At 37.0% G+C, this 24,899-nt stretch overlaps 2 protein-coding genes across 2 annotated transcripts; both read left to right on the top strand.

The window, feature by feature from the left end:
• The first annotated feature begins 88 nt into the window (after positions 1-88).
• cyba (cytochrome b-245, alpha polypeptide) lies at positions 89-3,140 on the top strand. The gene is made up of 6 exons (XM_008405456.3): positions 89-775; positions 1,014-1,083; positions 1,455-1,529; positions 1,616-1,699; positions 1,881-1,962; positions 2,360-3,140. The coding sequence occupies exons 1-6, from the start codon at positions 718-720 to the stop codon at positions 2,549-2,551; spliced, it is 561 nt and encodes a 186-aa protein (XP_008403678.1). The 5' UTR covers positions 89-717; the 3' UTR covers positions 2,552-3,140.
• A 1,397-nt stretch (positions 3,141-4,537) lies between these two features.
• tcf25 (TCF25 ribosome quality control complex subunit) lies at positions 4,538-24,001 on the top strand. The gene is made up of 18 exons (XM_008405458.3): positions 4,538-4,906; positions 5,459-5,596; positions 5,701-5,772; positions 6,016-6,137; positions 7,228-7,293; positions 7,380-7,462; positions 8,633-8,763; positions 10,224-10,323; positions 14,014-14,107; positions 14,248-14,340; positions 15,472-15,577; positions 15,665-15,824; positions 15,921-16,008; positions 16,186-16,344; positions 16,560-16,650; positions 17,938-18,017; positions 18,142-18,217; positions 23,149-24,001. The coding sequence occupies exons 1-18, from the start codon at positions 4,670-4,672 to the stop codon at positions 23,314-23,316; spliced, it is 2,064 nt and encodes a 687-aa protein (XP_008403680.1). The 5' UTR covers positions 4,538-4,669; the 3' UTR covers positions 23,317-24,001.
• The last annotated feature ends 898 nt before the right edge of the window (positions 24,002-24,899 follow it).

The raw sequence follows: 24,899 nt of genomic DNA on the forward strand, positions 1-24,899 counted from the left end.
AATTGAGCTATCTCTGTATTTTTGGCGGGTTTTTTGTTTAAATTGAATTTTGATACTTTATTTGATTTTCCATTCCCAGGTGTTGAAATACCTTTAAATGTTATGTTTTATTGTCCACACGGTGAAGAGTTGTTTATATTTCATGCAAATATAGCAGTTTGGATAATATTCCTTTTTTTTTTTGAAAGTTAAAATTTAATTGATGAAAAGTACATTTAAGGGTTTCAATATTCATTACTAGTTTTGTGAGAACTGAAGGTAATAATTGCGTTAATAAAAAGTACATTAATGCATATTATTTCCTTTTTCAATATGCATATCTGGTTTGTCCCAGTAGCTACTAATAATCCTCTCGTCCTTCAATAAAGATAATGCAAGTCATAAAAAAAATCTTCCTTATTGAAGAGAATACCAGTAAAACATTCTACTGGGGGGAAAAAAGTTACACATTTAAAAAGTTTTTCCTTGTCCAGCGCTCATTCTTCCCGTCATTTGCCGTTGCCGTCCGGTAAGTTTGAAGCTGTTAACCCCTCCTCTCTGCTGTCGAGGCAACTTTTCGGAAATGACGAGCGAAATGGGGACAGGTTAACGCAAGCCCTGCCTACCAGCCCTTAAATCTGTGTGCTTTTCATCACGTAAATACAGTCTCTTCCTTGTGGAGCTCGGTTCCGTCCCGCAGCGCTTCAGAGACTTTCAGCAGCTGTCCAGGTGGTCGCCATGGGGAAGATAGAGTGGGCGATGTGGGCCAATGAACAGGCTCTAGCTTCGGGGCTCAGTGAGTATGAAAACTTTACGTCAAATAAAATGTACTCATTTTAAAATTTTGCATGGAAAGAACTAATTGACTTTATAATATATAAGTTGTGATTTTTTTTTTTTCAGCGTTTCTGCAAAAATAATGTCCTGCATCATCACGATAAATTATAATACATTTTAACGCAGTCCTGCTTTTTTGGCATGGAGTCACAGAAGGTGCATTGTTTTAATCTCACCTTCCTGTTTCCTTCTTTCAGTTCTTCTTACTGGAGGAATAGTAGGTGTGGCTGGCCAGTTCAGAGGCTGGGAGTTTGCTGCTTATTCAGTGTATCCTTTACACCTAAAACTCACTTCAAAAAAAATTCAGACAATGGTGGGGGAAATATAGCTTTCTTTTCTCTTTTCTTTCCTGTTTTTAAGGAGTTTCATCTAGTCCTTGTATGCATGAAATGTGCAACTATAGTCTCTCTGTCTGTCTGTCTGTCTATCTAACTATCTTTACAAACAGTACTGTCTGTAAATCTGTGCAAACCACAGTATTTGGAAAATGTTGTGCATTATATGTGTAGTTAATGTCCTGCCATAAGTATTTTTTTTTTTTTAAATGACAGTCTTGTTGGCAGTTTTGGTTATACTGGCACACTTTCTTTTGTTGGTTGTGAGGAATTAACAAAGTATCAGCCTTGACAGAAAACCAGTGCCGCTGGTGTGTTTGTGTGTCTGCTTGAATATCCAAGAAGCAAGAGGGCCAAAGGAACAAGTGTGGAAAGAACGTAAGCAGTGCTGCAGTTTTCTCTCTATTTTCTTTATCCCATGTTATGTGATGATCATAAAATGATGCTTATATACTGTCTGTTAGGGGCCAGTATTGTTTCACAGTGTGCGTAAAAGCCTTCGGACCGCTGACGAGGAACTACTACGTCAGAGCATTTTTACATGCAGCGTGAGTTCATTTGGGTTTTATGCACATTTGACACTTGATGAGTTTGTGGGAGACTTTAAATGTGGATTGGTGGGATTGGCCTGCTGGGGTTGCAAAACAGCATTCCTCCTCTTCACTGGATCTTGCTAAATAAAAAGGCTTATCATTCCATCACCTTCTGTCTTTTGTTTTCCCTTTTCAGTATCTGTGTTCCCGGGGGTTTTATGCTAGCAACTGTCCTTGGATGTGTCTGCCTCGGCATTGCCAGCCTCATCTATCTGGCAGTAAGTTGTTGACTTTTTTTTTTTTTTGCCAGATTTTGGCTCCACTTGAGCAGGTTGATAACTGTGAATTCTAAGAAAGGAAGTACAGAAATAAGGAAATTATAATAAGGAAGAGCTTGTTACTCAGTCCTTCCACGGTTGCGACATGACCTCAGAGTTTTGAAACTTGACCGGTCAAGGATGTTGCTGAACTCTTCAATAGCTCAAAGTGGTCAAGCTAAAGATGACTGTATATAGATGATGCGGTTAAAAACGCAGTTTTTATAGCTTTACAAACAAGAATGCTTAGAAAATAATCAGCTTTTATAGCTTTAATTTTATAGCTTTTAAAATGTATAAGTTTCAGTAACTAGATAGATGCTCAACAGACTCTAACTGACTTGGTCTTGTTTTCCAGGCAGCTATTCGAGGTGAGCACTGGGAGCCCATTCTTCCACGGAAAGAAATGCGAAAGCCTGTTGCAGAGAGCATCAAGAATCCTCCACAGAACCCACCACCAAGACCTCCTCCAGAGATGCGCAGGAAACAAGCAAAGGACCTTGAATCAGCTGCCTACGATAACCCCGTCTCTGTTACTGCAGATGAGTAACAGGTCCAGAGCTTTGCCCTTTTTATTCACCCTCCTTTGTCAAAAAAAATGACACAGTCATTGTTTAAGCTCCCTGGATTAAGTGACTGTAGATGAGCGGGCAGAGCCTTCCCTACGTCACGGATTACTGGAACTATAGTTCAGAGAAAAATAAATGACGAAATCGAGTTGTTTTTTTGTTGGTTTTTCTACTTTTGATGAACAAAAAATGCTGCAGACAAATTTAATTCTGCAGCTGCTAGACTGCAACCAAGGGCAACTACTGTCACTTTAGAGTACTGTATGTTAAATGTTAGTGCTAACCGGTCCGTTGAAGCAAAGGTCACAGCCTAATGCTGCTTTATGTTTGAGTTATTTAAGTTCTTCTAAGCATGCATACGCCTTATGGAAGAGTTGTGTACCTTAACTGTAATTTCTATGTGTATGTGTTTAAAAGCTTTGGGTTACAGTTGTTTACAGTTTTATGGTATTATTTATACCTTTAGATAAAATTAGCTGTTTCCAGCTGATATTAGCCTTTTTATTATTTGTTTTTTGTTGTTAGTCATGGTTTTATTGTCTTGTAAATAAATCTTTTGCTTCCTTTGAATCATTGGTTGCAGACTTCTGTTTTTTCTGTTTCCTTTAAAAATAATTAAAGAAATGGCATTTGCAAGTTCCTCATTTCGCAACAAATGGATTTCACTATAGAAATTCCCTTTTCCTTTTGTTCTCCGAAGTATTTTTTTCTTTTTGTCTACAATCATGCTAAATACAATCCCTTATTCTTTTCAAGAGGGAGGCAGTGTATTTATAGATTTGCTTGTGAAACAAGTTTTGCATGTTTGAGTCATTTTTTTGCACATGCAACAGGGTTTTCTTTTTGTTTGTTCTTTTTTTCCTGTTACTGATCACAGTTTATCTTTAATGGGTTGCAGGCTCTTTGGAAACCTCAAACATGAAAAAATGGTTCCTTTTTTCAGAACTAGACTGTCACATTAGATGTAATGTGACAGTCTAGTTCGCATTACATCTAAAAACATGTTTGGTTGCCATTTTTCCTATTTAAGAATTTTTAAACATCTAGGTTTAAAATAATAAGTTGGAGAGTATTTTCCACAGGATTTTAGTTATAGTCAAAGTTTGAAGCGCTAAATTTAACTCCGCAGTCAAATTTCTGCAGAGTTCTTGAATGGTTTCAGACTGAAACTCTGCTCCACAGTGTTGACTCAAGCTCGAAGAGTGTGGGTACATTATGGGATCCACAAACACAGGTATGGATCCCAGCACAACGTGGAGACAAAATAAACCAATATCCAAAGAAGATTTAATATGTAAGTTGTAGAAAAAACTCAGTTGAAAGCAAGACCTATACAGTGGTACTGCGTGTATGTTCTGCCTAGAGGCCTCTACAACTGGGCCATATATCCTCATAATTTGGTTGTTCTGATACAAGCTGCAGTTTGAAATAAAATCCTTCACTGCTCAACTGAAGTTCTTCCTGCAGAGTCTTGTTTCCCCAAGAAGCATTCTCACACCAGAATTTTGAAGACAACTACCAATCATACACCCACACTGTTCTTCCTAAATGACAGTAAATATGAAAAAAAAATAAGTGTAGTGTAGTGCTAAGTAACAGAAACCCTTTGCTATTTCATGACAACCAGACTCTGACTGCCACAGTTTGCAACAGTTTAGAAACTTAATTTTGCATAATAAAGCCTCCATGCGGTAGGAAAAGTAGCTATACTTGGCCATTACTATAATACTGGATGGCCAGGAAGAACTGTCCATTCCTTGGTGATGCTAAGAGAAGTGTTGTTTCCACTTTATTATTATTATTATTATTATTATTATTATTATTATTATTATTATTATTATTATTATTATTATTATTATTATTATTCAATAATAGCAATTTTTCTAACTTGAGCACATTTTTAATGAAAAAGAAGAAAAAAGTGATGCAATATTCCATCTAACCTCTAGAGGGAGACCTCACCCTAACTGTCCGTAAATACTTAGAAGAAGAAAGAGTCTGAATTTTACCCTCATATCACTGGTGTGGTATTGACAGCTATGAAAACAACATTTTAACACTATACAGTTTATATTTAGTCAACCCACATATAGTCTACAATGTCTACACGGGCCTTGAGAAGGCTCAAAGGGAAACAGCGGGGTCAGGAGGCCTTGGACCTCGGGGACCTAAGTTTGGGAGACAGCCCGGAGGAGCAGGCTGAAGCTGAGGTTGGGGAGGAGCAGCTGGACACGGCTAATGCTGCTAATGTTTCTCCTCCTTCCAATAGCAAAAGCAGCAGCCGAAAGACAAAGAAAAATAAGGCTCAGAAAAACTTCAGTAACATTTATGAACTGGTAAGGCGACGATAAAAATGGAGTGATGCGTTTCTTGTACAGCAACGGCAGTTTTTGTCTCCAGTTTACATCAGCTCCTGGTAGCTTACATAGCTAAAACATGCTAACAGTTATTCTGAGTTAAATATTAACACGCTAGAGTTTGTTACACTAGCCAACTCAGTAAGTACTTGTAAGTTAAACACATTTTAAAGCTTGTCTAAGGAGAAACCAAAATAACAGAGTGGAGGGTAAATTAGTTTCATTCCTACATTATTGACTGGTGTAAAAAATTATGTATCTAGGACAAATTTCTGCTTTGTAAAGTTGCCTCTTACTCAAAAACATATATGTTATAGAGAACATATAGACATATGCTGACTGTCAGAGTACTGACACTGACCGACTGCTTTATCTTTTAACATTTGTCAATTCAGGGTTTGTGTGCTTTTGTACATTTGAAGTTACTGAATTTCTTTTAGAATCTGGTGAAGACCAGATTTATCATGCAATATGTTAATATTTTATGGTTTACTCCAACCAATACACCTTTTTGACTTTTTTTTTAATCAGATAGGTGATGCAGAAAATGAGTCAGACAGAGTTTCACCTGATGAAGATCCAGAGAAAAATAAAGCAAGTGGAACCAGAAAGAATAATAACAAAGATGTTGAGAACCAAGATCAAAAGCATGACGAAGAGTCCACAAAGGTAAAGTTAAAACAATTAGGAAGAAGTTATATTCGTAATTAACTTAAATGTTTTATCTAAACATACATTTTTTATGACTTGTGTGTTTTATTTTTCTTTTACAGTCAGGAGACAGAGCTAAAAAGAAGAAAAAAAAGAAGAAAACCAAAACAACATCAGAGGATGAACAATTAAATGTATGGGATATATCCAATTCTGACAGGACAATGCCATAATTCAGTCTGAGCCTAATTTGCATCCCTAGAATAATATAACAGTTTTTAAAGCAGAAAGTTTTACACCAAATTATTCTGTGTTGTAGAGTTTATGCAGTCAGTGCATAAGTCGGTTTACAGAATCGTTACTAATCTTGGCAACACCATAACAGTTAATATGACGTCACAACTCTTTCAACATGCATTTTTTTAAATTACTTTTAGGGAGCTGCAACTGAAAATATTGATTTACTGCTGGAGAACGTGGAGCTGTCCAACGGTGTGAGTCTGCAAAGTGAGGACTGCGGCTGCTCAGTCAGAAGATCTGTGCTTCATGTGGAACACAGGTGTGAACACCAACCTGTTTGACGCTGAAGATGCATAGAAACCTGACAAAAAACATGAACACAACTCTGATTTTAATGTGCTCTGTCGTGATAATGCATTGGATATATTTAGCAAGATTACATGTTTCAATTGTTACACAACAGGAGATAATTCAGCAAAGTTAGCGCTGCGGCCATTCTGTCACAGACTTAAAATAAAGGTCGTAAGAAAATGAGTGATTCCACTGGTGTAAAATTATCGACGAGGCTGGAATATTTCTTATCATCTGAAGATAGGAGAAGCAGAGAAATACAGCTTTATAGATTCAAACCAAAGGATGAAAGCATGAACTTGCTGCCTGATTTGTCGGATGCTTTTAGATTGCAGCTAAAGAGGTTGAAAATCTTGCTTTAATTAATTTATAATGAAAAATAAATAAATTGAGTTTCATATTTTCAGATTTAATGAAGCATAATGTTTTCCTTTTCATTTCATTGATGTTTGTAAAAATTGTAAAAACTATTATAAATGTTGGCCAGTTATTTTAAGTGCCATGCATTTAGGCTCTCTGTCCCAGTATTATATGTAGTGACCAGTAGTTTCATGCAGCATGAACAGGTTTGGCTGATAAAGTGGTAGTGAGGTGGACCAGGCATTAAGAAGTTACAGTAAAGGTGTCCCAATGCTGAAAGAGCAGATGGCAACCAGAGCAACTTCTTCCATAAATCACTGTTGAGGTGGACATTTTGAATCTTGATCTGGCATCAATATTTGCTGTTACCAAAAGCAGAAAGACAGTAGCACTTATTCATCAACATTCATTGTTAGAGTCATATTGCTATTGCAACATTTACCAGTATTACTGCAGATCACATGTTTTCCTAATATTTCCTAATATTAAGATTGTTAGATCATGATTCATTTTTAGGGAAACGTTAGCTGCCAGAAAGTGGTGATCCTGCCTGCCGCACAATGTTCTCATCGTTGTCTATGCTATTTTTGTAACATTTTGTTTTAAACGGAAAATTATATAAAAAAAGAAAGTCACATGGAGTGAATCTTCACAGCTCATCAATGTTGTCAAAGTGACTGTTTCTGGTTTGTTATCAGGAATCTCAACCCAGAGACTGAACTGAAGAGATACTTTGGAGCTAGGGCTGTTCTGGGTGATCAAAGGTAAGGGATTTTAAAAATGAAAAGTGTTGTGTCATTTCTATGTGTTGGATTCATAAAGTTTTTTTGTTTTTTTGTTTCCTGAACAGACCTCGGCAAAGAAACAGGCACTTTCACCGCAGCACTTGGATGACCAGCCCAAAGGAGAGCTGGCCTCGCTTTAGCCGACCCGGTGGGTCTTTAATCCTAAATATTAATAAAATATAAAATGTTTATGTGATAGACCAACACGACCTTCTACATTATTTTAACGTTAAACACTCTACTTGGTGTCAGTCTGTGACACGACATCCCAGTTAAATATACTAAAGTGTGAGGTTGTAAAGTGTCAGATTTTGAAAAAAAAGTTTGTTTTAGAAATATTTTAGCAAAGATACAAGATGATTATGAGCCACATGATTTCATAGCTCATTTGTACTGCATATCTGTTCAACTCTCCTTAATTTTATTAATATTTACAACATCCAGCTGTTCTTTATTAAACCTGAATAGCAACATTTATGAGACTGTTGTAAACATTGCTATTCAATCTCATTATGAGAGCTTGAATAGCAAAGTTTACAAGAGTTTGAAAGTACCTTAGCAAAACTTTTCTCAGTTTCCCAGATTTGCAGTCAGGCAACATAAAACTGGCTAAGAGCATTTTTGGAACAATGACGTCATCACAAAGACTGGCTTATTGTCCACACACTGAAAAACCTTATTGATTCATTACCTTATCTGTCTGATGGATATTCACGCCATAGCCTGATGGCATTTTTTTCCCCCACAAATGTTAATTTAGGTTCTTATGAAAGGTTTGAAGCCAGGTCTCATCTGCACACAGAGCCTTGTGTTTTAGGTGTTTAGTAACTTGCTCACACAGTTCCTGTTTCGTGTTTATGCTTAAAACAGGTCATCTGAGCAACTCCTAGTAGGTTATTGTGTTATGTGTACTGACCCACAATGTCTTGCATTCTACTTTATCTGTTTACTTTATCTGTTTCGCAGCAACAGTGATTAAAACTTACAATCACTGGAATAGCCACATTACTGGTCATGTTTAACTGCAGGGTACCACAAATTTGCATTATAATCTTCTTAAAGTTGACAGTTTGACTTATTGTAGATTTTAATTTTTGTATTGAATTATAGTTTCATAATCTTTTTTGTTTTGTTTTTTTGCTTGTATAAATCTTATTCCTTAGAATAAAGAGCATTACAAAAAATATTGCTTTACTAAATAAAGTTTGATAGTTTTCACCTTTTTTATTGTTATATTAATACAAGTTTAACATAAACTAGGTCACATGCTTTGTATTTAAATTCTTTTTAGTTTGAGCCCTAATTTCTGCCTCCTCAGGAATCTCAATGACCTTGCTGGAGTCCAAGAATGGCGTTCATTATTTCACCTTTGAGCACAACCGGGATTACCAACAAGTGCAGTTCAAGTTCTTAGATGCTGTTGAGTCCATGGATCCCAACAACATTGTGGTGAGTCTTCCTCTCCTGGTGCTTAAATCTGTTTTATCTTTAATCTACAAGGTGAAGCTTTGTGAATCTAGTGGAGTTGTTGCTAAATATTTTGTTCCAGCTTAAACTCCTGCAGTTTGTTTTGCCAGGTAACTTTAATGTTAATATTTTAACATTTTGGAACTTTTACAAATGTTTTCTTAAAAATCTCTGATGAATTTTTTCAGTGTATTTGAATGTGCCATGTAATTTAAAGTTAACAGAAAATGTGAACTATAGTTGAGTAAAACTGAGAAATATTTACCACCTTCCCACCGCTCCATCTTTAGTTTAGGGTTCTGCCTTCCTCACAGATCTGTTTTTACCTGATTTGAACAAGGTGTTAGAAAAACGTCCCTACTTCCTGAAACGGTTCCTGCAGTGGAAGTGCACTTTCATTAACAACCCAGATTTTTTCCCAGGTTGTAGTCGGAGGAGCAGCTCTAGTAGGACGTAGTTTACGGAAGCAGCTCCAGCAGTTAAAACACAGACATCAAACTATTCAGGGACGATTCAGTGTAATTAGGTTTTGAGGGAAGCACATTGGACACATGCCTCATGTGTGCCTAAGAACTTAAAAAGTTCTTAGCCAAGAACTTTTCAAATTCTTAGAAAAGGTCAGTAAATGCTTCAAGCAAAGATAAAAACACAAGGTTTTTAAAGTTTAAACATTTGCATATTTAAAATTTAAGCTGTTCTGCATCTGTTTGTTTCGTTTTGCAGCAATCACTAAGGATTAGGAAAAAAAAAGGTAGTGACATAGAAAGCTCAATGCCAGCTTTTATAACTTGGATATTAATGGTCCAAATTTTCAACATGCAATAAAATATTGTGTATTTTATGAACAAATGTCCTTAATCAAGAATAAAGAGTCTCACAGACAGGAGAAGGTGTTCAAAATCTACACAAAGATACAAAGAAGTCCTTTAGTTTTCCGTTGCTGCTCTGTTTGTGATCATCTCAAGGCAGCAAATATCATCATAAATATCTGTCTTTACTTTGCTGTAAAGAAATCAATGTCTAATGTCCCTCCTGTATTTTACCAGGACTTATTGTCAGGAAATTAATTTCAAAGTGAACCTATTGAGTCCAACCAGACAAACAGTTGTATTAAATAGAGCAAAACATTAAAAGCAAAATAATATTTTTTTCCAGATATTTCTTGTTTTAAATTGTACTATTTTTATATTTGAAGTTTATGTTGAATGTATAGCATTTGGTTATGGCTCTTCAGTAAACATTTATATAGAAAACACTGAGATGTTTCCACCTTTATACAAGGAGGTTATCGGCTCCCTTTGTAATGATTATAAGTTTCCTCCTTCTGATGGCGACTGTTTAACAACGGAGTAGGACTGACTGCAGAAACTCCTTATTTTTAATTTATCTTTATTTACTAAAAGCCAGCAGTATATTTCTGTTTTCCACTTTATTTTCTGCAGGCTCTGCTTCAGCTAAACCCGTATCACATCGATTCCCTACTGCAGCTTTCTGACGTCTGCAGGATACAGGAGGATCAAGAGATGGCCCGCGACCTCATCGGTGAGGAGAAAACTGGAATGCATTGAGTTTTATGAGCTGAAGTTTTTAGAGGAACTCTTTGCACCCAGTGTCAGTTTCTTTTTAGGAACAAATGATTTGTTTTGCATGCACACTGAAAGCCTGATGTGAAGATTTACGTTCATTTACTTTGGTTAGTATCAAGTATTACCCACATACAACCCTGTAAAACATTCCTTAGTTGATTTGAACATGGGGGTTTTTCATATTGCATTTCTAACTCATTTGTCGGTTCGTCCATAAAGCCTCGCAGGCTTATCTATTTTAGAAAACAAAGTCGATCTGTTCCAAGTTTGTCCTTTTTATAGACAACTGATTTTGGCACAAACATGAAAGGATGCAGCCTCTCTTGAGAAAATACTCTGCTGTCAATTATAAGTCTGGTTTTCATCATCGTTTCCTAAGAGGACAAGCGGAATATTGTGTCCAGATCATTATATTTCACTATTCCTGGTCTTGTGAGGATCCTTAAAGTAAAGGTGAAACTAAATTAAAAAGCTACTTTTTTAAATCCTGCAGAGATCAGTGCACTTTTTGCTTCACATTTAGAATTGTGTTTGTCAGCGACTTTGGACAAAAATGATGACAAATAAACTGATGTCTCCTATTTTTGCTTATGAGTTTATCAAATTGAAGAATTTCAGAGCTGTGGGCTTTTGCAAAATGTGACTTAACAAACCAGTCTCTGTTAGGCAATCAGGGTTCAGGCTTCATCTAAAGCACAATGCGATGTTTATCATCACAGACTCTGTACTTTAACATTTCTTCAGTCAATGTGGAAGAGTCACAAAGGACATTTGTCTTCCTCCTTGGATAATTGATTCAGCCCAGCTTTACCATAAGACAGAGGTTTTCAGTTTCGATATTTTTAGGTTGTAAAGACTTGCTGGTAAGATTGTAAATAAGATTATGACTGCCAGAGCATGTTTGTTGCATTGTTGTTCCCTGCTTTTCCTCATTGGGCAGCAAGAGTATATCTCAGGGTTTCCCCCAGTGTGTTATAGGCCTGGCGGCCCGCCATGCTTTACTAGGGCCACCGCCAGGCTAAGCCTTTCTTGTTTTTTTTGTTTTGTTTTTTTGAAAATAAAATAATAAAAAAAATAGCCTTTTTTTTTAAGCCGGATTGCAAGTGTTTCTGTTGCTCCGAGCGTTTCACTATCAGAGCAGATTTATTCCTAAAAGATATGTTTATAGAAGATATGTTTATAGTTTATGCATTTAAAGCCGGTGTTATGCACAGAAAAGCACGCCTGCCCAAATTTGCATCCCCTGTCGCGGGAGCGCGCATCGCCTTAAACTCTCGCATATTGACGAGGAAACAGATAAAAATATGACCGAAGAGGAAATTTTAAAGATATTTGTAACATTATCACGTTTCTCAACCATGTAATCCCTAATACAGTGGGTTTTATTTTGCAAATTTGAAATAAATACGGTTTTTACACTTTTATTGACACAAATGAGTCAAACTTTTTTTCAGTCCGTGTCTGTTGTAAACGTTCTCCGCAAATGGTTTGAAATTCTCTGCTTTGTCTTTTGATACCATAATAGCTCAAAAGCATTACAACAGAGACCCATTATGTAGAACATTTTATATCATGCTTAACTTCTAGTCTGTTAATGTAGGAGGAAATGCTACTTAATTTATGAGCCTGAAAATATTTGCATCCGTCTTGTTGATATGAAACTTATAGCATTAGCTCAGAGAACAAGTGTCATTATGTAGAAGAGATTAAATCCTTTCAGCTCTTTATTTCCCCCAATTAGCACAGGGATGCATGTTTTGGCAATATAGATTTTGAGCCTGCCACAATATGCATCCCCTCTCTATTCCCCTTAAATATTATCCTATCGATGTAAAACTTATACCAGCAGTTCTTGGAACTACTCTCATTATGTAGAAAAAGTTATTTCACTCATAACTCTTTAATTCTTCAAATTAGCACTGGGATGCATTTTTGGGCAAAATTTTCAGCCTGCCAAAATATGCATCCCTTATCTATTCCCCTCAAATATTATCCTATCGATATAAAACTTATACCAGCAGTTCATGGAACTACTCAGGTTATGCAGAAAAAGTTATTTCACTATTAACTCTTTATTTCTCAACGTTAGCACAGGGATGCATTTTTGGGCAATATGGATTTCCAGCCTGCCAAAATATGCATCCCCTCTCTATTCCCCTCAAATATTATCCAATTGATTTAAAACGTATAACAGCAGTTCTTGGAGCTACTCTCATTATATAGAAAAAGTTATTTCACTATTAACTCTATTTCTCAAAGTTAGCACAGGGATGCATTTTTGGGCAATATGGATTTACAGCCTGCCAAAATATTCATCCCCTCTCTATTCCCCTCAAATTTTATCCAATTGATTTAAAACTTATAACAGCGGTTCCTGGAGCTACTATCATTATGTAGAAAAGGTTATTTCACTCTTAATTCTTTAATTCTTCAAATTAGCACTGGGATGCGTTTTTGGGCAAAATTTCCAGCCTGTCAATATATATATAGTGGTTAGTGGTTAACGACTCACTTATCGTGCAGGTGTAACCTGGTTAGGAGCTTTCGCGCTCTCGCAGTCACGCATCACGCTTATTATTTTATTATTATTAATAATTTTTCCGGTTACATTAAGCACCAAACCGTATCAAATGTTTTGCCCACTTAGTCAGACAGAGTTAATGCGCGCGGCCACCGGACATCTGAAAAACCAGAAACTCGACCAACCAAAATATTTTGTGTGTCCCCTTGTTAAAAACTCAACAGACACGAAATGAAAGAGCTACTAAAGCCACATTAGGAGCATTGAATTAAATCTCGCATTTGTTGCGCATTTCTGCGTAGTGCAGCGGATTACCACATCATGCAGGGCCGGTCCAAGGGTGTATGAGGCCTGGAGCAGAATATGACTTTTGTTGCTAAAAACATCAGCACCTCTAACAGCTTCTGTGTTAGATTAAGTGAAATCTAGGACAGAGGGAGTAGTTTAACTGGCAAACCTAAAAAGCAATAAATTACAACTGCAGTTTACTAATTTGTATTTGTGAACAAACGGAGCTGAAACTCAAAGATTAAACTCGACATCAGATTGTAGCTGTGGTAACAAACCAATCTGACAATGAATATTGTTCTTTTAACTTCCACAAAATAAACTTGCCAGCTCCTTAAAATCTTACATATAAATGTTAAATCATTTAAAGTTTTTTAATTTATATATGCTGAAACCATTATGTCAAATTTAGCAGCAATGATGATCTCAATAAACAAATGCTACATTTATATATCGGTGGTCTATGTTTAAATATTAGCATTTATGGGGCCCCTGAAGCTCTGGGGGGCCTGATGGAGCCTCTGACTTCATTTGGATTTCACACAAGTGGACATAATTGATATTCATTTTAATTGTATTTTTTGATTAGTTGTTTTTAAGACTGGTTGTGGGTTTATATAGCAGTTCACTGACAATGTTTTCCCATAACATATAATTACCCACTGATATTTTTACTTTTATTGTCTACTTAACATCTTTTAATACAAAAACACGGTGGACTGCCGGTGGACCGCCTCGGCGCCCAACCACCGGGCTTAGCAGGTTTTCTGGGGGAAACCCTGTATCTTGTTATGAACTCCTTTAGAAAAATGTCTTCTCTTTTTACTCTTTGTGCAGAACGGGCTTTGTACAGCTTCGAGTGCGCTTTTCACCCTTTATTCAGCCTAACATCAGGAACCAGCCAGCTGGACTATTTGCGACCAGAAAACAGGTTGGTTGTGTCCTTTTTTTTAATTTTTATCTCCTACGTTTGGTGTTGGGAGGCGTCAGTTTGACCCCAGATTAACATTTTGAACGTAAATTATGCTTTATGGCTCAGCAGTCCAGTAATTTAATAATCCTTGTTTGCAGAGCATTTTATCTGGCTCTTTATAAGCACATGATGTTCCTGGAGAAGAGAGGATGCCCACGGACCGCTTTGGAGTACTGCAAACTGATCCTTTGGTAAAAGAAGAAAACGTGTGATTTCCACAGTCTTTTGAAAGTCAAAGCTAACAGAATTTAACTTTGAATTATTACGGGTTTATTTAAATTCATTTCTGACTAGGCATTTTGTTTCTTAAAAAGGAAATTCAAACAGCAACTATTACGATACATGCAGGATATTCTTTAAATAAGCAAGACATAAATATGCATTCATTAACTGATCTGCTGCACATTGCCTGAAATTTAGATGGACATTTGCCCAAATGTTTGTGTATTGCGTGCAATATTGTTATTCTGGTTTTGCTGCACTTCCTGAAAAATGTTGTAGATCTCCTAAAAGTGATTTTCCAAAGTAGATCTACACACTAGATGAAAATTCCTGCAGAATTTCAGTATTTGATGTTACAGTTGCACTGGATGCAATATTTAGAAGAGTAGTTTATGTAAAGTCCCATGAGCTGCTGCTCTGCATGCCAACATTACTGTTCTTGGCAACAATGTTCATTCCTCTTAATCTTTTTAATGTTTTTCTTTTTTTTTTTGCCTTTTTGGGAATTTCATCGAAAGACCAGCACAAAATATTGCATAATTATGAAGCGAAAAGTTAAGGATGTTTTCAACACTTTTTCAAATCTGAAAAGTGAGTCAGATATTTGTATTCAGTTCACTCTGAAAGCAATGTCTCTCAATGAAAGCACAGAATTAGTCAGACAAGATTAGCGATCAAACGGCATCATAAAAACAAAGTAACACAGCAGACAGGTCAGAGATGAACTTGTGTAGAAGTTTAATTCGGGGTTAGGATAGAAAACTGGGTCCAAAGTTATAAGACTGTGAAGAACACAGCGGATCGCTGCTGTCCGTCTACATTAACAGGCTGGATCAAGGAAGAAGGTGCTTTAGTCAGATATATTAACATTGTCTGTCATGCTTGATCTGTACCTCTGATTTAAAATTGATTAAAATTTTCCTTAGATAAAATATTTATATAGGTTCTGATGCTTTATTACACATAAACAATTACATGAAACATTTTTGACAGTTTTCCGTAAATCGTTATAAAAGAATATTAGACTTCTCATCATATTATGTGAACATGTTTCTAAGTGCTTTAAGCGACTCTTTTACTCGTGGTTTTGTGTCTCACAGTTTAGACCCAGACTCCGACCCGCTTTGCATGCTGCTGCTCATCGATTTCCTCATGCTTCGTTCCAGAGAGTACAAGTCTCTCCTTCAGCTGTACCAGGACTGGGAGGTAAAATTGGGGCCTTTGTGTGCACCACTTAACTCCTTAGAAATCGGATACTGAAATTGTTTTTTTTTTATAACTCTTTTTTTTCAGGAGCATAGAAATCTGTCTCAGCTGCCAAACTTTGCATTCTCCTGCGCGCTCTGTCATTTCCACCTGAGTCAGCAAGAAGATGTGGATCCTGAAGAAAGCGACAAACAGAGACGACAAGCTGACCAGATGCTGCAGAGCGCTCTCATAATGTTCCCTGGAGGTTAGATGAAATCTTTCACATACCCTGTGTTTAGGAGGACAACTTATAGAGAGGTTTTCATCATGTATTTCCGGCTGTAATTGTGTTGTTTTGCAGTTTTGATGCCTTTGCTGGATCTATGCACTGTTCAGCCTGACAGCACAGTCTCTTCCCATAGCTTCTTTGGCCCAAAGAGTCAGAGAGGGTAGGTCTCCTTTTTCTTCCTAATGTAGCGCATAACCCGCACATGCTATTACATAAATGCTGCATGCTAAAATTGATCTGTCCACACTGTATAACCAAGAAAAAAAACAACTTTATGTAACATATGCTGCAGATAAAGATCATTGTATCAAATCTACCAAACGCCATGTGTCTGCAGGCAGCCACCAGCTTTGGCTGAGCTCACGGCTCTGTATGTGGGGAGAACGTACAGCCTGTGGAAGGAGGCGGCGGTAATGCTCTGGCTGGAGGAGTCTGTGAAGGAGGTGCTGCGCCGGGTCGATGCCAAAGAGGCTCTCATAGAGGACTGCCAGAACAAGTAAGCTGTACACTTCCTGCTTGCTCGCCATCACTCGTATTTCTGCCGGCTTTGTGATGACGAGCCGTGTTAAGTAAAAATGCCAATACTTAGACCAGCCGTATGTTGCTTAAAGAGCCAAGTGGGTACAATGTATTTATTCACTGATGAACTTGGACTCTATATTAATAGTTCATTAATTTTGATAAATGATGTCATTTATTGCTCTGTTCTAGGAGAAAGGAGAGATACCAGAGTGCACCAAGAAACATCCATCGCCATGTTCTCCTGTCTGAGATTAAAGAAGCCACCTCGACTCTGCCTCTTGTAAGAAGTCACCAGCTGAGCTTCCAGTGACATTGCTTTTCAGAAAATTGAAGGATCAGGCTTTATGTGCTGATGTCAATATCAGGTTTTCTTTAAATTGGATTAAATTTGATATCAAAGCACAATAAAACATAATGTTCTTAGGTAGTTTTAATACAACAATGAAGGAAGGAAATATCCTTCATATTTCCATATCTTTAACACTTTTTTTTACTTATTAATACCATAAAAGTTGCATTAAAACACATGGTGTGAACGGAAAATGTTAGGAGTTTGTAGTTTTGGTGGGTTTATTAAACAGATAAACAAATCCATATCTGAGCTCATTTATTGGTTCTCTCTGAAGATATCTTAAAAATCTCCTGCACAGATGTTTTCCAATATGGCAAAACTTGCTCTACTTGTAGCAGGCATGTCGATTGAGGCATGTTAGTCTGATTGTGTCGGAGAAGCTGACCAGGCCCGACTCCTGATTCGCTGTCATCACCACCCTGCAGTTTGTGGTTTTCATGTCAGCTGTACCGAATAAAAGCTGCAGTAAAACATTGTGGTGGAACCTGCCATAATTTTCACATTACGTGCTACTTCATGCGAGTCTGTTGGAGAGCATTAGTGAATAAACAGCAGAATGAAGATTTAAGACGCACAGCAGTGAAAGTTGTAAAGAAGTTTAAAGCAGCTTTCAAAGCACTTCTTAAGCTTTCACATGAAAATGGGAAGAGTATGGCACAACTACACCTGGTGAAGTGCAGCATCACAGTTCACTCTTCTCTTGCACTGCTGTTCTGTCTGTCATAGATGAGGCACTGATTTTAATAACTTTATTCTAACTATAAAATGTAATGACTAGTTTTGGTTGGTCTTAAGTCTTGATCAGCTCATCCCTGCGTTATAGTTTCCTATTTTCCTATTATTATTGCCGTCAACACCAACAGGCTGATGGAAGCAACATTTCCACAGCTCCAGCACACAGATTACAAATTTCAATATATCCTCATGCTCTGTGTTTTTTATTTATTTATTTTTCCTTCTTTAAACCGACACGCAAAAAACCCAGGCTCCACTCCACAACAAAGTTTACCAACTCATGATCCAAACCTTGAGAACAGACTCGTGTTTCTTCTATTTAAAGTCCAGACATTTTGTTGGGTGTGATGAACTCTCTGTTCTTTCCATGCTGCAGATGAGCGTAGCCATCAGCAATGCTGCAGAAAGTTTAAAAAGCCAGTTATTTTTTCAAAAGTGATGATTAAAAAAAAATGTACGGTATATTTCTAACTCCTGTAGGAGGTGACCACTCAGCCCGTGATGGGTTTTGACCCTCTGCCTCCACTGGACTCAGTGATTTCATACACCAGACCAGAAAGGTGATGTGATGCATTCATGTGCATGCATTTCTGATCTTCATAGAACAAGCATTCTTCTAACTTTAGTTCATTATAAATTTAAAGCGTTGTCCCGATTTAGTGATTTTTGTGTCTTCACATTCAGGCAGCATGTTGGTGCATCCAATGAGAGCACGCTGTCGCTGTTTTTCCGCTCTTTGCTCCCAAACTTCAACCTTCAGGTGAGTTGCACAAGTTCTGCTGCTGGATTCTTGGAAAGATTAAATCGTTTAAATTACGTGCTATAAATGGCGGAACAAAAATCACAAAGAAGACCCACATTATTACCCTGATGTCGACTCGGTGCCTTTCAGGAGTAGTTTGTGAATTTCTCTCTCTACGCTCTAAAGAGGAAACTGCTAATACATCCAAAGACGTTGGCACTGAATATGAGCTGAAAGCACTAATTAAGAACTCATGCTGTGCATGTGGAGACGACATGTGATCAGCAGCTGTAAGCCCCACAGACACAAGTTATTTGTCTCTTAACAAATTCTGTTTCTGTGTCCAGAGTTTGGTCATTACAGTCGATATAAACTTTCTTCTTTGACAGGCAGAAAGTAAAGCAGTCTTTAATATTCTTCTTCCTGTAGCCTTAAGGGTTTTTGCAGAACTTCCTGTCACATTTGGACAGAGGGATGTGCTTAACCTCTGTCCAAATAAGAAGCCAAGCTTCTCTTACAGCAAAAATAAGAGAAAGTTGACGTAGTGTTTGGGGGAAAAAAAAGAAATCATAAATGCTGTATTAGAAATCTAAATGCTGCAAAGTTCTGTCCTGGAGATCTTGGTTTTATGTGATGAAACATAGTGCCTGTAAATGAATGACCTGGACATGTGCTATTTTGTTATGGATGCTTCTCTGATTTTATGAGATTTATGCATCGGTGAGTAATTCTTAATGCGTTCACAATTCTGTAAAGTTTCTCATTCCACATTATTACCAGCAAGTCTTTCCTGGCTATTTTTTTTGCAGTGCGCTCTTTAGGTTTCTGGAGATTTTTCAGAGTTTTTCTTTAGACCTTGACTGCTTTTTCAGGCATGTTGAGTACTGACCAATTTCAGGGGAACCTTTGAGTTTAAGCCTATTAATTTTGACATAAAATTCATTCAAGTAGAAAAATTATACTCAAGTGACGACTGTGTCTTTAGGCACTTTTACAGTCCGAGACATGGAGACGATTTAATCCAGCTTCCTAGATAGATTTTGTTATGTTAAATATGCCCTATTTTAACATAATAACAATTATTAACAACCAACAAAGAGATTTATTTCAAGTACTGGCCACTTGCTGCTTACATTTTATTTAGCGTGACTCGTATTTTGTGATGCGTTTGTTCACAACATGCTGTTTTATCCAGGCTTGTACTGCAAACAAGCAAAGAACGAAACAGAATCCAAAGAAAAACTTTCATTGCTTTGACAGTCCATGCACCACCAGTGGTAAATCTATCACAGTTTGACAACAATGGATAAAATAAACCCTTTGTTGTTCATTGAATTTGCATGAAATAGAAATGTCCTCTCAGAAAAATTACAAAGATCCTAGCAAATAAAAATGAATAAATCTACCGACCAATACATTTACAAACAGTGATTTGAAAAAGCTTTTGCTCCAATGCAGATTTTTTTTAAATACTCCCGAGTGTTTCATCTCATCTAAGCTATTTCATTTACTACATAATATGTGACACAGTTGGTAGCTCTGTTGCTACGTCAGGATCATAAATTGGACCATAAATTTTGCTCCCACCAGAAAATCCCGAAGAACAATTTCCAGTTGTCGATTCATGACTTTGAGACAAAGCCAACTTGGGTTGTTTGGCAGGGCTCAGACAGCACATCCGTAAACAAACAAATCTACTAATGCAAAAAATAAAAATAGCAACAAAAAAAATACACCTGTGTGTGCAGCAAAGATAGCAACATTGTTTTAATTAAATAAATAAATATAGGATTCCTGTAGCAGTTTGTCTGTGTTGGTTGAGCCCAAACTGCTGATTGAGGAGCATAGGAAGTATCATTATAGATGTAAGCAGCAATGATTCTACTTCTATTGAGGCATATGACCTTATGCATGGATGAATCATAATTTCTTCACAGAGAGCTGATTTGAACCAATGACCTTGTTTATCACCGGATTCAATTTGTTCCAGTGTTTAAGGGATTACCATTTACGTGTGATATATGTTGTGATGTTTTTAGGTCAGCATGTGTTTACTGCTGTTGAATCCCATGTAATAATTTCTCTGAAGACAATCATCGTCATGACCTCTTCATCAATTTAATCTGCTTGCATCGAGGTTGAATCTGTCTTTCCACATTGACTCGCAGGTGCTTGAAATTAGAAATATGTTCCACTATTTGGTCTGAATTAAATGCAAACCCCTTACCAGATCTTACTCATGAATCTTACGCATGAATCCTCCAAGTATTTTCTGAGTCTGATACTTTTTGCTCTTTTTCTCATAGTTTCACAAATTTTTTATGATGTTGCCTGAGCCTCAAAACCTCAAAAACACTGTTGTGGTGTATCGTCTCTAGTTTTCCGGTTAGCGGTTACAAAACCGACATAGATACAGCTATTTGGCCGCAGCACCCTGCAGGCCTTGTGGAAACATTTGTGCTGCTAACAGCTAGGAGGAAATATTTTAACACATGCCCTTGACTGATGAAACATTTCCTCCCAAAGCTCATGGTTAGCCTAAAGGGACAACAACTGTAGAGCATCTGTTAAGGCATATGACCTTTTTGCAGTTAATTTTGTCTTCCATTTGCCAGCGTGCTGGTGAAAAGTTAAACAATGAAAACATTCACAAAGTTGTTTGTTTTTTCAGCATGCTTGCTATTAATGAATTTTATTCATTGGGATGATGAAGGACCGCTGTATGGAAATGTCAGCGAGTTCCTTTTCAATTAGTTATTACTCAACCTCTTTTTTTATAATCCTTGATGTATGGAAAATAAATAAGTGACTGGATGTGTCTTTCATTAGTTGAGCATCTTTGAGTTTTATTTTAACTTTTTACTTTACTCTAAGGCTTTTAGAAGTGCGAGGAAAAACTTTGTGGCATTTTGGTAGCACATGCTTGCTTTGTGCTAAATAATAAAATTTTTTGATTAAATAAGTCAAACCTTCTTAGACAAGTTGTTTGGTTCATACTTTGACTTGTGTGTGATAATGTTTAATTACAGTTGCTCATTTCACTGAATTTTGATTTGATTGTCTTTTAACTAAATTGCTGGAAGCTGTTTGGATTGTGGTACAGGACATTCGGAAGCTGGTTTTACTGAACTAAAATTGATCATTTTATTTTGTTCAAAGCTCTTATCTGTTGTGTTTTTTAGTGTTTCAGGCTTTTAACATCCCATCTTTGAGAACTGAAAGTTTGTTTGTTTCTTAACAGGAAGAGAACGCTCTTTATAAAAAAGAGCAAAAAAGACAAAATGCTTTTTTGTCTTTTTGGATTTTGTACAAAACTTAATTTAAATGCTGAATAGAATTTTTTGTTTTTGATTGAATCAGGTTTTCAAAGAAGTGAAAAGTTGTTTTGGGTCAGCAGCAGTGCAAAAACAGCTTGACTTGTTCAAAGTGAGCTTTAGTTTTTGTGTGGTAGCGTCGGCTTTCTGTTGACTTCAGAAACATGAAGGTCATGCACCGACCTGCCATCTTTCCGTACATCAACCGCTCTTTGGCTCGCATGAAGTCGGGTTGCAGATGTGACGGGTCCAAAAGGATAATCCATACATTTCTCTGGCCAGCAACTGTCTCCAGCTTATTCCTGGAGGATCCCAAAGTGTTCTCAGGCCGGAAAGGCTCCTGCCATCAATACTTGACAAAAACACAAAATACTTGGGATCTTGATCTCTAGAGGCAGAAACTGATCTGAACCTGAAAAAAGAACAGGAGGAGCCTTTTTGTTTGCTTATGAGGCTGCTCTCCTTTTGTTCTGTCAAAATTAGAACAGGGATGAGGTCATCTCCAAATGAAAAGCCCCTTTCTGATCATGTTGTTCATTGATCTACATGTGTTTATCCATCCTTGGGATCAACTGAAAGGTCCCGACATGGAAAGAAGGGCCCAAGTCACACCTTCAGGCATTGTGCCTGTGGTCCATCTCACAAACCCATAACCGCTGAAGACTGTAAGGGGCTAATAGAAGATTGTGGAACGAAGTGATTTGATGCAGAGTAAAGTCAGCTGCAGCAGCAGCAGGAGTCCTCGGTGCTGGCAGCCTGCCCCAGCGTGTGACTGAATGGCTGAGTGACTAATGCTACACAAGTACAGGCCATTTAGCATTTACCAGTGGATGGATGGATCCCCTAGACGGTAATGTTCTTATAAAATGTGCCCTGGTTGGAACCTAAAGGCTGCAGAGTGCTGCTACAGGATGCTGCTTGTGATTGGCGAGCAGCAGAATGACCCTAAACGAGGTTAAGCGGAGACGCATGTGTACTCAGGGGTTCATAAGTTACTCACTTTCCCTATCTCATCAGTGTTCTTGTAATCCAATGCGTTTTTTGTAGCAGAAAACAAACAGAAACATGAATACATGTACTGCTTTGCAAAAGTATCCACTAAACTTTGACATGTTACAATTACAAAACTCAAAAGTATTTGTTATACTTGGTTATTTAAACAGCCTTATTTAACAAACTATGCAGCCTTACTTTTGCCTTTTTGAAGAAAAATATCTTATGTCACTGCATGATGCTGCCACCACCATGTTTTACCATAGGAGCGGTGTGTTCAGGTCGAGGAGCAGTGTTTTGTGTTCTGCTGAAAATGTTAAAGGTGTATGAATAGTTTTGCTAAACACTGTAGAGATGAGCATCCTGCAGGTCAGCTGAACATGAGTAAACAGACGTGCCCTGCATGTTTCCATCTGCATCCTTCCTGATATTATTATCTACTTAAAGAGAGGAAGAGATATAATATGGATACAAGTAATAAAGTAGAGGGTAATATATATATGTACTGTCTGGATGTTCTTTACATGTTAGATAGGACACAATTAAGATCTTTTTTTTGTTACAAAAACAACCAATAGAGAATAATCGAGCTGGTTCCTAGTGAAAATATGAAGATCTTTTTTTTTTCTTCCTCATCTTCAGGGCGGACTGAGACAGGAAGATGACATGGAAGTAGCGCGAGCCGGCCAGGAGCTGAACCAGGAGGTGAACCGTCTGATGGTGGCCATGAGGGACATGCTGGCAAACATCCGCTTCCAGGAGCCGCCCAGAGAGGACAACCCCTACAGGGACGAGGACGAATGGGACTGAGAGCAGCACTCAAACCAGTGTTGGATGCAAAGAGTTGAAATAAAAAACAGAAGATATTTTCTTACGGTTATGAGCAAGTTGGACTTGGACATTGTAATTGTGCTTTTTTTTCTTTTAAATTTTTCCAGAAAGGAACATTTTAATTTGTTCGAACGAGGGGAACTTTCCTGCAACCCCAGAAAACAAACAGGAAGTAAATTATTATGTCTGAGTTTTACTGATCTATCAATGACAAATAACAGGCATCTTTTCTCTTCCTCAGATCATTTTTGCTTGCAGAGAAAATGAACTCCTTTTTATTATTGTGAGAACAATTATGTTTAACTGCAGTTATACATAACTGCTTCAAAATCTAATTTAAAAGCAATTCATTCTTATAGTGGAAAAAATATTATTTGCAAGACATGAAGCAGAGAAAATGTTTATATTGGTTGTGGAACATTAATTAAATATTTAATGTTTTCTTTAAATAACCAAGTCCACCTTTCACTCATTACAGTTTTATTTATCATTAAATACACTGATTAATAAAAAAAAAAAACACTTAATGAAAAAACATTTATTGAAACATGTGCACAGAAAATTTATTAAGGAACAGTGCAATAAAAGCTCATGCTGTAAGGGAGAGCTCACACTGCATCTGTATGAGGACATAAATATATCAATAAATTCATTTTTGGTAGAATTGTTTTTGTTTGAATTTACTGAAAAACAATTTATTTCTGTTTTTTTGTTGTTTGTTTTAAAAACAAATCTGATTTTTAAGTGAATCTTAAGTGATTTCTAAAACTACTGGGCCCAATTCATATCCAAATACAGAATCTTATTTCTTTCCCAAATTCAATTCAAATCAAGACATTAATCCTTCATAGTGAGCAAGCATGTGGTGAAAGTGGAAAGGAACTACAACCTTTTATCAGGGAACAGTGGTCTTCCAATATTTGGCCCTTTGGGGTCCATGTTTTGGCTATTAATAATTTAGTCAATTATGTTTTTAAAAATAAATTTGAATAAAACCAGTACTGTACCTATTTTTCTATCTAGTTGGTTCAAAATCTGCATTAAACTCTACTATAGAATAAAACTAATGGAAAGAAAACTATTCTTCACTTTAAAAACATGGAATTTTCTATTCAATAAAACGCTTGTTTGTTTAATCAGATCGGTCGATTATGATTAGGATGTTAAGCTAACACATCAAAAACATTATTTCACTTGAGCTTAGGTGAATATGAACACAAATTGATGAATAAAATCAGTTTTATATAATAAAAGCACATTATTGACTGCTCAGCATTTTAACAGCTTTGTGCAGGTTCTTTGGAGAAATCTAGAAGTTATAGGAAGTCCTGGTTGCAGTTTACAGCAAATGTTTGACAAAAATAAAAATAAAAAGGTTTTCTGGTCAGATAAGTACAAACTTGAACTTTCCGGCACGACATGCAAATTGCTCTGTGAGGTGGGAAACTCATCCTGAGCACAGCATCTCCACAGTGAAGCATGCAGATGGACGGAGAGACCGAGGGACTTCTAATCCCAGATTAGCTGCTTTACAGCCCTTGACTGTTTCACAACATGCAATC

Source organism: Poecilia reticulata, chromosome 3, assembly GCF_904066995.2.
Source record: "Poecilia reticulata chromosome 3, P_reticulata-male-v2, whole genome shotgun sequence".
In the NCBI taxonomy this organism is placed as follows: Eukaryota; Metazoa; Chordata; class Actinopteri; order Cyprinodontiformes; family Poeciliidae; genus Poecilia; species Poecilia reticulata.

Coding starts and splice junctions, on each gene's coding strand:
- cyba (XM_008405456.3), top strand. CDS start 718: ATGGGGAAGATAGAGTGGGCGATGTGGGCCAATGAACAGGCTCTAGCT. Junction 1,084..1,454: donor GAGTTTGCTGCTTATTCAGT/GTATCCTTTACA, acceptor ACAGAAAACCAG/TGCCGCTGGTGTGTTTGTGT. Junction 1,700..1,880: donor AGAGCATTTTTACATGCAGC/GTGAGTTCATTT, acceptor TTCCCTTTTCAG/TATCTGTGTTCCCGGGGGTT.
- tcf25 (XM_008405458.3), top strand. CDS start 4,670: ATGTCTACACGGGCCTTGAGAAGGCTCAAAGGGAAACAGCGGGGTCAG. Junction 15,578..15,664: donor AGCTGTACCAGGACTGGGAG/GTAAAATTGGGG, acceptor CTTTTTTTTCAG/GAGCATAGAAATCTGTCTCA. Junction 15,825..15,920: donor TCTCATAATGTTCCCTGGAG/GTTAGATGAAAT, acceptor GTTGTTTTGCAG/TTTTGATGCCTTTGCTGGAT.